General features: G+C 41.9%; 1 protein-coding gene across 1 annotated transcript; it reads left to right on the plus strand.

Annotated features, from left to right (window-relative positions):
• The first annotated feature begins 2 nt into the window (after positions 1 to 2).
• LIAS (lipoic acid synthetase) lies at positions 3 to 10379 on the plus strand. Its single transcript, XM_065062640.1, has 11 exons — positions 3 to 186; positions 739 to 911; positions 1571 to 1664; positions 2437 to 2517; positions 2745 to 2901; positions 3776 to 3833; positions 4550 to 4678; positions 5209 to 5354; positions 7573 to 7643; positions 8380 to 8491; positions 9438 to 10379. The coding sequence occupies exons 1-11, from the start codon at positions 106 to 108 to the stop codon at positions 9488 to 9490; spliced, it is 1155 nt and encodes a 384-aa protein (XP_064918712.1). The 5' UTR covers positions 3 to 105; the 3' UTR covers positions 9491 to 10379.
• Positions 10380 to 12798: the final 2419 nt, after the last annotated feature.

Genomic DNA, 12798 nt, shown 5'->3' on the forward strand with positions numbered 1-12798 from the left:
GCCGAGGCCCGATGCGCGTGATCTGGCTGAGGCGGCCAGGCGGGGCGGCCGAGCGCTGGGAGGGTCGATCGGGGGAGTCGGCCCGGCTGCTTGGCGGACGCCGCCATGTCGCTGCTGCCGCGGGGCCGCTGCTGCGGGGCCGTCACCACGGCCGCCCAGCGGCTCCTGCTGGGGCCCCAGGGACGGGTGAGCGGGGCCGTATGCCGCAGCGGGCTGTCGGGGTGCACGTCGCGGCCCGGCAGCACGTAGCGCTCGGGGCGCCCTGGTGAGGGGCCGGGGCCGGGGTCCGGCGTGGCGGCGGGAGGCGGTGCCGTTCCCGTTCCCTGGGCCCGGCGGGGCTGTCCCCAGCGGCGCTGCCCGCGGTGCCCGCGCTCGCACAGCGGGCGGGGGACGGAGCGGCCGCGGAGGCGCTGCCGGGAACCGGCTGCCGGGAACCGCCGGGGCCGCGCCGCCCGGAACACCCGCACTGCCCCGAAACCTCGCACTGCCCCACGAGATGGCATCTATAGCCAAAACTATATGACTTTGTTTCAGGTTGAGATGTTTTGGAAAAGATCGTGCTTTTTGTCTGCTTCCCATGACAGAAGCATTCCTTGCATGTTTGACCGAAAGGCAATCGGGAAAAGGCTTACACAAACTCTATAAAGCCTATGCTAAACACCAAAATGACAGGCAGGTTTTTAATATATCATACTAGCACATTTATAATTCAATAAATTACAGTGTTGCTTCTTTTAGGTGTTTGGGAGCCGTGTGTGTAACCCGTACAGAACGTCAGGTTCTTTGCCAGACGAAAAAAAAGCGTTTCTGCAAAATGGACCAGACTTACAGGACTTTGTATCTGGAGATTTGGCAGACAGGAGCGCGTGGGCTGAGTATAAAGGCAATTTAAAGCGTCAGAAAGGAGAAAGGTAGTTGTGATCTTGCGGTATCTTGCATGTTTAGTACTAACTACAAAGCGTATAGAATGTATTTTTAATAAATTCTGTCATACCAGCTTGCTAATAGATTTTTTCAAGAAAGAACAAACACATTATTAGCTTCAAATGCATAATAAAACACAAAGACATGGTGGTATTTTCTCATTTGCGTGCTTGTACCACGACCTGTATTAAATGACAAATGTGCATCAGTAGGTAAGTGTATCCTACTTTGGTCTTGAAAAAATATTATTGATAGAGTAAAACAAAAAAGGAAGGCTAAATCTAAAAAGGCTTAAAACTCCCATACTTAAAAACTTGATTAGACTTTGTGATGGCTGTGTAACCCGTGCCGCCGTCAGTTGTTGCAGTCTCCAGTGTGGTACTGTTAAATCCCAGCAGTACAGTTAACAGTTTTAAACCTTCCACGGAGAACAGACTCCCACTCTTGAATGTTGGGATGATAAACGTGGAAGAGAGAAGTCCATTATGACTATGAATGATGTTAATATTGGTTGCCGAGTTGCGCCAGATTTCAAGGAACCTTTCCTAGTTGGGATCTGTAACAAGCTAAAGCGGATCTATGAAATTAATGGAATCTTACCCTGTAAATAATTTATTGATCTTTATGTTTGCTTGATGTTATTCAGGCTGCCACTTCCTCCGTGGCTGAAAACAAAGATTCCCATGGGAAAGAACTACAATAAGCTAAAGAATACCTTGAGAAGTTTAAATCTTCATACGGTAAATCTAGTACCAACCAAGTTTTCCTCTAGAAATAAGGCGTTTTTTACAGATACAAAATTATTTCTCTGTAGAGGACAGGCAGAAATCATGTCTTGCATGATGTTCAATGCTGAAACCAAGCGCAATGCTGATCCTTTTTGCCAGCAGTGAATTTTACCCATAAAGAATGAAGACAAATCCAATACACTATATCGCATTTTTCCTGCTGTGATTTTAAGTACTAGTGTGTACTACTCGCATCACCAAATGGATCGGAAGATGCTACATGTGACTGTTTTCAATGGAAACACACACAATTTCAGCATTACATACATGTTTTGCATGAAAAAAAGATCTAGAAATACATGTATTTCATTAAATGTGCCTTCCAGATGGTAAAACGTGGTGGGTATGCATGGAGAGCCTTTTTCCTTCTTTTTTTTTTTTCCAAAGCAAGGTCATGCTTTGATGAATCATAGACTTTATGAACATTTTATCATTTTTTAAACTAAAAATGTTAATGGCAATCTGTGCTAGTTAATAAGGCAGCTACATGGTTGAGTTTTTTGGACTTGGAAAGCAGAGGAAAAGAACGGTAATGGGTGTCAGGAAACAATTTTTCCTAGCTTTTCTACTGACATTTTATAGAATGAGATGTAACTCTGTTAATCTCCTTATTTATCATCAATTATGTTTTGTTTGTAGCCTGCTATTGAACTTGGTTAATGATAATAATTTTCAATAACAGCATTGAAAAAAATGCAAGTACGTTTCTGTGTTTTACCTTTAGGTATGTGAAGAAGCACGTTGTCCCAACATTGGAGAGTGCTGGGGAGGTGGTGAACACGCCACAGCTACAGCTACTATTATGGTAAACCATGTGTCTTAAGTATTCTGCTAATGTTTGAGCTCTTTGTAGTGTATTGTTGGATCTCTACTGTAGTGGAGTGGGTTTATTACAAGAAATCCAGAGTAAAGCACTGTCCTAGTTTTTTTGCTTGGTATTGGGATTGATCAGGTCTGGCTTATGCAGCTGTTTCTCAGCTGAGCAGGAGCGATGTGCGTGATGTAAAGGTAGGAATGTCTTTCTTATTTCAGCTGATGGGTGACACATGCACTAGAGGTTGCAGATTTTGTTCGGTAAAGACAGCAAAAAATCCACCTCCACTGGATCCCGAGGAGCCTTACAACACAGCAAAGGCCATAGCTGAGTGGGGCTTGGATTATGTGGTGCTGACGTCTGTGGACAGGGATGGTTAGTATGTTGCCACTCGTGTCTTCCAGTCTGAGCTCTCATGTGCCTTACGTGGGGTAAACACAGACCTTGATAAACATTTATCACTCAGCACAGCTTTTGAAGAGTGCTATTTTAAAGGAGTTGACAGTGCTGACACTTTAGAAAGTTTTCACATGTTCTTAGTATGTCTCTATGGCTGGTGAAATACAAGTTACACTGTTATTGAACATTAAAGTATTACCATATTTTATTCAACATTTTAACTAATTATTTTTCAAGATATATACATACACACTGTGTTCTATAATTTGATCTGCAAAAATAAAAAACAAACACAACCGCAAAAAATTCCTATACAATACCATTACAGCACTTCCTTCCAAAAACTAAACTTGGAATATACTACAAGTAACAAAACTGAAAGTTGCCTTTTTCTAAGGTTGTAGTAGTTCCTTTGTGGTGACACCACATGGGTGCAGAAAACCATTGTAAAGGCTGCTCATTGTGGTGGAAAGTCCTGTAGCTTCAAAGTGGCTTACAATAAAAGAGCAATAATATATATATTTCCGTTTTTGTAGAACTGTTTCTCAGATCAAAACCAGGAATAGATAAAACCTTTTTGTGCTCAGGCTGACAGTGACCCTAAAGACGGGTAAATTTGGAGTAAACATTTGAAGTCTGCACTAGACGATCATAGTTAGACTTTGTGCAGAACAAGGCTTTGGTAGAATTATTTATTAGAAACCTTTGTGAAGCAGTAAGATAGCACTGGGGTTTGACTGCTTTAATATTTTGCGTTTAAATTTGAGTCTGTAGGGGTTTTGTTGCTGTGCTAATAAGTAAATACATGTATTGAACAGAAAGGTTAACTGAATAATTGAAATGCTTCTAGATATGCCTGACGGTGGAGCAGAACACTTTGCAAAGACAGTCTCCCATCTGAAAGAAAGGTATATCATTAATGTATTACTATTATTATTAAAGCTTTAGAATGTGGTACTGCGTATAGGTCAAAACTATCTTTAGCTGGATTATCCCAGGGGCCATGCACATACAAAAGTCTGCCATTAGCCTGCATCCCCTTTTTTCATGTTTTTCATCTTTCTCATATAATGCTCCCAAAGCATTTTGTATTTGGATGCATTTCCAATTTAGCCCAGGCTTATTTAAAGCTGTATCCTGGGACTTGAAAGGTTCCTGCAGTTCCCCCCACCTGCCTTTCTGAGCTGAGATCTGGCTCCTGGATGCCAACATTAGATTCCAGGGCAATAACGCAGAGCCATCTTATCCCAGCAGGCACGATTATAGCTCTGCTGTATTTCGGAGCTATGATATTAAACTCAACCTGCAATGGGCACATGAAAAATCGCCTAAAAGCAGTGATATTGATTCTTTAAAAACTGATGGAATCACTTTTATGTTTATTATTTGGCTTTCAATCTATTTCAGCTCACACCAGTAAAATCAGCAATTAAGCAGATGATGTTTTGTTTGAATTGTAATGCAAGTGTTTGCAGAGATCTGTTGGTTTAGAATTGCATCCTGAATTAACTTTGCTTATCAGAGCATCGTTTATTTAGTCATGTTTGGGTTTTTGCGGTCCTGAGTGCTTTAGCAACACTCACACAAATCCCGCAGATGTGTTCATTCCGTCTTTCCTTTCCAGGAACCCTAAGATTCTGGTGGAATGCCTGACTCCCGATTTTCGCGGGGACCTAAAGGCTGTGGAGAAAGTGGCCTTGTCAGGGCTGGACGTGTACGCCCACAACGTGGAAACGGTGCCCGAATTGCAGAGGTGAGCAAGAGCTGTGAGTGGGAGGGCTGTGTGTGGGCGGGACAGCCGCCACACGGCCCCGGCTCCGCGGGGCGACATGGCGCGGGGCGGGCGGCCGGTCCCACTCCCAGCCTGCCCCGCGCGCGGCGCCGCGCCCTGCTCGCCGCCCGCCGGCAGAGGGCGCTCGCTCCACGGCCCCGTGGCGGCCCGGGCGGGGGCGGCGGCCAGGGGCGCTGCGGGGCGGCCCGGACCGTGCCTCGCCCCGGCCCGGCTCCGCACCGCGCCCCGGCTCCGCACCGCGCCCCGGCTCCGCACCGCGCCCCGGCTCCGCACCGCGCCCCGGCCCGGCTCCGCGCCCCGGCTCCGCTCCAGAGGGGCGCCTCCCATCGCTCGTGGTGCTGCGGGTGTGCCGGCTGGTGACAGACCGCACAGCCAACCCTCCAAACTGGCGTTGTCCCTTTGTAGGAACTAGCAGAATGCACCTTCCCCGGCATCTCTTAACTTCTGTGCAGCCTTTCATGCGTTTTTTTCCTTTTGTGCTGAAAATACAGGAAAGTCCGTGATCCGCGAGCCAACTTTGAGCAGTCCATCCGTGTGCTGAAGCACGCTAAAGAGGTGCAGCCCGGCCTCATCTCTAAAACCTCCATTATGCTGGGACTAGGCGAGACAGACGAACAAGTATATTCCACAATGAAATGTAAGTTGGTGGTGAAATATATGCCAAAATCCACAGGTTTTAATGCTATTGTGCTGGAAAACAATTGAAAGCATCTTTACCTCTACATGTAAATCGGTTTGCTGGTGCTGGAAATGTTTCCTGAGCTTTATGGGGGAAAAAAAAAAGTCTGGTTATAAAAGATGGAACTTTTGAAATATTTTGCCTTCATGTGGCTTTCAGATTCAGTTTGACAGGTAGATCCAGCTTGTGTTGATTTCAATGGAAATTGTAACTATCTTTGTGTTACCATATTGATATTCTTATATTTGTAATACTGAACTAATGGGCTCGCAAAGTAGTTGCCTTACTGTGCATTCTTTTTTAGAAATAGTGGACCTGATTGTTTAAAATTATTTATTTCAGCTTATTTAGGTGCAAAAAATATAATTATGCTTGGAGATGTAGCATGTTCTTATAGAGTCATAGAATCACAGAATCATTTCAGTTGGAAGAGACCCTCTGGATCATTGAGTCCAACCATAACCAAACTCTTGCACCAAACCATGTCCCTAAGAACCTCGTCTAAATACTTTTAAACACCTCCAGGGATGGTGACTCCACCACTTCCCTGAGCAGCCTGTTCCAGTGCCTGACAACCCTTTCCATGAAGAATTTTTTCCTAATATCCAATCTCAGCCTCCCCTGGGACAACTTGAGGCCATTTCTTCTTGTCCTATCACTTGCTACTTGGGAGAAGAGACCAACACCCCCCATGCTACAACCTCCTTTCAGGTAGCTGTAGACAGCAATAAGGTTTCCCCTCAGCCTCCTTTTCTCCAGGCTAAACAGCCCCAGCTCCCTCAGATGCTCCTCACAGGACCTGTGCTCTAGGTCCCTCACCAGCTTCGTCACCCTCCTCTGCTCTCTTTCTAGTACCTCAATGTCCTTCTTATGATGAGGGCCCAAAACTGAACACAGGATTCAAGGTGGGGCCTCATATGTTTTCTTGTAAATGCTTTTTTAAGATGAGAAAATTACACAGTGGTAAGTGAATACAGTGAGCTTCTAAGTTCATAAATCCTATGACATTTCTTCCATATCCTGAAATAATGTCTACCTGGTACTTTATGTACAAAAAAACATATTTAGAATGCAGTGATTCTAGTCTAGTTTTTCTGCAGCTGTCCCACAATCTGGACCACAGAACTAGAGTTCCTGATTTTCCCATTCTTCCTGCCTAGCATTTCCTAACCACAAGAATACAAAATTTCAGATTGGGTGTAATTTGTTTTCAGGCCACTTTCATGGATGTATTTGGAGACAAACTGTTACCCACCACATTTATTCAGTTACCCTATTTCTGTTCACTTCCATCCTTTGGGTACAAGTTAAAAAACATGTAAATGTGCTGATATTGAACCAGTTTCTTTAACAGAACCATATAAATCTAAACAGAGATTACAGGATAACAGTGAGTGAAATGCTGTAGTCAAAACACCGTGTTTTATTCCTATTTGATGTGGGGCAACCAGCACAAGTAACCAGAATATATATGGAGATGTTAATGCAAAATGTGATTCCTCAGCTGTCCCTTTGCTCAGAATCCCCCACTAGCTGCAGTGAACAGCTCTTCAGGCTACCTGGCAATCAGGTGTCTGGATTTCCATCTCTAAGTAAACTGCCTGAACTCATTTGCTGTATATTGACTCTAGTATATACTTAAACTTTAGTAGACAAAGTCTATGAGATTCTGCAGGCATAAATATTAACGTACATCCTAAGTGTGTAAAACTGGCGTGTTGGCAGTTTCCCTTGATTTATAGTTCTTTAGAACTGTCTGCCTGTTTTTGGCATGAAGTCGCTTGAAACAGTGGAGAAGTGCCAAGTGTATGTGCATGCATCTGTTTTTTGTCAAGTGAAGGTTCTGACCTAAAGACACAATGAAAAGCAGTAATATAAAGAAGACAAGAGCGTGTCGTCTCTGCAGCAAAACATGTGACTGCAGTGAGCGCAGCGCAATGGCATTGTTCTCTCTGGCTTTAAATGAGATGGCTCAGGTCTTGCTGCAGCGTGGAGCTGCCAACGAGGTACCTGCTACTGCTCCTGGAGGCAGCAGGTTCCCCATGCCAGGGAGCAGAGTGCAACCCCCGCAGGGTGCTGTGGAGTGACCTCTGCAGACTTGGAAGGAAGGAGTTTTCTAATTGCTGACAATCCCTTGTGAACCTTCTGCCACTAACCCAGAATTTTGTTTTTACAGTATTGCGGGAGGCGGATGTAGATTGTTTGACCCTAGGGCAGTACATGCAACCAACAAAACGTCACCTAAAGGTAAAAAAACCTTTGATTTACAGGCAGCGTTATGGTCTGTACCTCGCACCATCAAATGTCCTCTTTCTAAATGGAGGCTTTGATATGCATCCTTACAAGTGCATATGTTGGGAAAAAATTCCTTCCTTGTTTAACGTAATCTTCATCTGTTAAAACTCTTCACAAAAAATGCCCTCAGCCATCTAATCTCTTCCGTCTTCTGCAGACTCCCTACTGCTACTTGCTGCCATTAGCTGGGGAGACAGCTGGAGCTGAGGCGTGATTCTGGAAAACAGGAGTCTGGGTGTATGTCACTAACACAGCCCTCTCACAGGCTCTCCTTTAATGGTTCCACTTCAGCTGGGGAAATCACCGGTTTCTCCTTCTGTAATTTGTCCAGAGCTTGAGTCTCTGTTCCTGTGTTTCACTGAAATAACTGTTAATGAAGAGATCTATAGGACTATTATGGAGTTTTAAAAATAATTTTGACAAAAAAGTTTCAAAAACAGAGTGAAGAAAATGATAAAGCAACAACTGGAAACTGAATTCTAAACTTCTCGGCTAACTAGAAAAAACAAATGAAATGCTTTCTTTTGGTAGAAAGCAGAGAGAAAACGCAGTTTGTGACTTAACTGCTGAAAGTATTGCAGTGTAAAATTTTGACCTTGCGATGTAACTGTGTTTCCTGACATTACGTGTTATCTATAGCCATTTCCTTGGCATTAATACCCAATCATAATGAATTCTTTTCGTTCAGGTCGATGAGTACGTAACTCCTGAAAAATTCAAGTACTGGGAAAAAGTCGGAAATGATCTTGGATTCCATTACACTGCTAGCGGGCCTTTAGTGCGCTCCTCCTATAAAGCAGGTAAATTACTGAAAAGCATTAGATTATTTAGCACATAACATTTTATTATATAAAGCTAAAATGGTGAAGTAATATGCAACAACACTCACTTTAGCTCAAGGACATTTCATATTGTCGTCTTTATTTTTTTCTTGATTTTTTTTTTTACACACTTACTATCTTCTATAGGTCATCTAAATGCATCAGTATGACAGTAATTGGTATTTGTAGAATTGCTGTGCTGCGTAAGCTTTTTTTTGCCAAACCTAGTTTGTACTAAGCGTGTGAAGCAGGATGAAGGGTACCCAAATTGCAAATTTTTCTTTACATTGTGCTTCTTGGGCACTTCAGGGTTTAATGGGGCCTTTGTTGTTTGTGATGTAATTTTGTTGCTTTAGGCAGAATTTATTTACAGTGCCCTAAAAATAATTAGGCATGTTTATGGCAGTGCTTTTTCTGACAAACCACTGGGTATTAAATAGCAGCTGATATTAATGGAACTGATATGCAGATCCAACATCCTGCTTTTTCCTAAGGAGGGAGGAGAGAAGACTCATCTGGGGCTTCTCAGGCTGTTCTAATGTCAGCTCGAATGAGATTTATAGCAGGTTTCACTAGAAGTTGCTGATACTTTATGAAACAGGATTTAATTTTTAATTAAATTACTTCACCTTTGCCTGCTGGAAGGCACAAAGAAGCAGAGCTATTTCATAAAACTGGCATGAGGAAAATCAGGATTTTGAGGGTGGAGGCATTGCTGAGTTATGGGGTTGGTTGTTGGTTTTTTTTTTCCACATGCCTGTTGTATGTATTGAAAGTTCTGTTTTATAGAATTGAATTACTACAGAATACTGGTAAGAACAATTGTAGAATAGAGTACTTCCATTAAATGAGAATGTTTATTGTTTTGGTTTGTTTCATTGAAATAACTACAAATAATTTTGGTGCTTTTTTCCCTTTTAATTAGGTGAATTCTTCTTGAAGAACTTGGTAGAAAAAAGAAAGACAAAAGCCATCTGAAACTGAGATTGAGCCTATTTAAAACAGCCAGTTTTAAGGATCCTTTTTTTCAGTGCATAATTATACTCAGTTCCAGAAACGCAGCAGACCGTATGGTGGATGTATGAATAGACTTACTATCTGTCCAGAACACTTTTCCCTCAGCAAAACACTTCACAGTAGTTTACCTTATTCATTCTGGCAAGGCTACAACTACATAGTACTTCCAGTGTTCAGCAACAAGTCAGAAGATAGAACTGATTTGAAAGAGTGGTGGAACTGAGGTGGAAGAAATGTGAGCTGGAAAAAAAAAAATCAGACAGATTTAAGTCAACAGGTTTGATACCACCGTCAGCAGTGCTGCAGTTAATACCTGTGAAGATGCCAATAGGTAATTTGAAAGGTACTGATGTTTTGGTGTATCTTACCATTATGCAACAGAAGCTTGCAGGGGCTCTGAGAAATAGAGGAGTTCTAAGAGAGATGGTGTACATGACAAAGGACCAAATTAGGGCTGTCTTGAACCATGCCAGAAAAAGTATCGTTAATACTTTTTCAAGAGATGGTGTCTCTTACCTGCATCTTAAGAAAATGAGCTGTCCATTCTGATGGCTAACGCTTTTCAGGTGCTTGCATGTCTCAAAGTGTGAGCCTTGAGAAACACAAGGTATCAAGCTGAAGAAAACAAGAGCCCTGGGGGGCAACACAGTGAACCTTGTGTAAACACTATATAATTTAAACTACATGGCAAACTGGAGTTGCCATAACAGCATAAATAGAGCTACCCCTACTAATAAACCCCACTGAGTTGCACAAGTGCTTCTTCGGTATTGGGTTTGCAGAATTGTTGTGTTCTGTACCGTGCTTCCTCTCCACAGGTATCATCATTAAAGCAAAGTCAAATACCCAATTTAAGTGTGCAATGGTTTTGTTTGATCAGTCTGCTTAATTGCGCCCTTGAGACCTGGTCTGGCTGTTAAGTGAATGCCAACAAGTGAACTGCACTGTGGATGAGATGTGAAATCCATTGCAGATCATACGAAGCTCAAGCAGAAATAAATGCATGGCTTCTGGTGTAGCAGCAGCTGTAAATTCTTCTACTTACAGTCATGATAATTCAAAGTGCATCTCTCCCTAATAATTCTCAGTTGTCTGCTGTGGATGTTAGAAGGAGTTTTTGACCTGGCTTCAGATTTATCTTCATGAAGTTATTTGGGAAACATGCCAGAAATTTGTTATCTGATCCCAAACGCTCACCACACAGGTAATCCGTATGGCTGGCTATTGTACTTATATAAAGTACTGTAGTTTATAGTAAGGAGAGTGGACCCTCCACCCACCCCCCACTCAGCAAGATGTTAGAAGGAAGACAACTAATTAATAAGTTAATATATAGGAGAAACTTGGTATTGTCATGAACAAGAAAAATGAGATAATATGACTGAGGCCAGTGATGCCCAATTGACACTTCACAAAATGAGGGACAGCAATATTAAAGCATTATGAAGACAAATAGCCTTAAGGTAGAAGGACTGCACTAATTAAGTGGTATAATGGAAGTAAAAATTAGGGGAAGAGAAACTTGAGCCATGAGGGCCAGAGGGGAAGAACAGAAGTCTTAATAGCTGTACTTTGTAAAGGCAGAGAAACGGCTTTTTTATTTTAAAGTAATAATAAATTTTAAAATGTAAATAAAAAAAAAAGTCTGAGCCCTAGTCTTGGGAAGACAAGGTGTGCTTTGTGCCAATAAACGCCCTGCTTCAGCTGAAGTACACTCAGTACCACAGCAGTGGGAGGTTACCGACTCTGCCAAGGAACTCCAGGACGCCGTGCACAGCAGCAGGCCCGGAGGAGTGCAACATTCACCGCAGGATACCCACACAGTTAACAGCTGCCAGCTGTTAGTAGAGATCCTACTATACATTATGGTTTTAACTTGCCTACAGAGCTGATTTAACAGAATGTTAATGTAGCTTTTGCCAAGTTACTGCTCTTTCAGCATATCAACACCAGAAATACAGAAGAAGGAACTGTGAGCCATACAGCTATTATCAAACTGGGATGAGAGCATATTGCACAGTGATTATCCATGACTTCTTTACAATGAGAGAAATAATGCTTCAGAAAACACAATCCAATGTTATTTCATGTTAGAATTATTTTATGAATTGCTGTTATGCTGTTTGGAAGATAATCCCTCTTTTACACGTTGTGTGCTAGCTGGTACCAAGTTTCAGAAGCTATATAAGGTATTTTCTAACTGCAATTTTTGTTCTGGTTTCCAAGGAAAGCAGTCACGTTTTGTTTTCATACATGTTTGTTTAAGCCTTTGATGACCTCCCACAATTTGTACTATGACAAATCTTAAAAGTGCTTTTTCCTAGTTAAATCCTGCTTTTACAACCATCTTCCTTCCCTATTGCACTCGGTTTTTCCTTAACTATGTGTTAAAGCATCAAACTCTCACAGAACTCCTGGTTATAAATTCAGCACAGGTTTCATGACTATCTTAATTTTGCTTCTAATGAAGTTTCATGTTTAGTAACATTTTCTTTTTATATGTCAATCACTTAATGCTGTCAGTTTGTTTCATAAAGCAGTCATAAAATATTTTAAGAAACATTAATCTTCCTTGCAATCAGGAAAGCAAACAGAGTTTTGGGAATATGATTTCAAGTTGATGCAGACACTTCAAATGAATGGTCTTTTTTAGCATCATTACGTCTATGTACTACGCTTTGTAAAGCATAATTAAATGTTATGCAGCTGACTAGAGAGGTGCTGCATCTTCCCCTGACTTCAAATCTTCAGGTTATATCAATAAAGCCAGAGTGTTCATCTAAGAATAGTTTTAATTTTTTCCTACTTGATCAGTAATTGATATTTGCATCCCCTTTATTTTTAAATGAGATGTCAAGTATTTATGCTTCTTTACTATAACATATGGCAACTTATTGCAGATGTTCAACTTGCAAGAGAAATTCTTAGCTTGGAATAAAAAAACCAAGTAATGAAAATTGACTCCAGTATTCCTAAAGCAATGAAAGATAAACCATTATGCTTTCCTGCATTGTTTCACAATTCATTTCAAACTTCAGCTGTTGAGCAAGACTATAGCACTTCTGTAAATTCCAGATCAAAAGAAGAACCTCAAGTGACAGAAGTGTAAACTTGTTGGCCAGTACAAAAATCTCACCACTAACAGCTCCTACACTAACTAGTCTTGGTTGAAAATGTGTGTGTTGTATTCAGTTGCAAAATTCTTGGCTACTACAGGCCTGGGACTGGACGAGTTGTAGCTACATAAAGGTTGAAACACATACACAAGA

This window comes from Columba livia, chromosome 4, assembly GCF_036013475.1.
Source record: "Columba livia isolate bColLiv1 breed racing homer chromosome 4, bColLiv1.pat.W.v2, whole genome shotgun sequence".
NCBI classification, from domain to species: Eukaryota; Metazoa; Chordata; class Aves; order Columbiformes; family Columbidae; genus Columba; species Columba livia.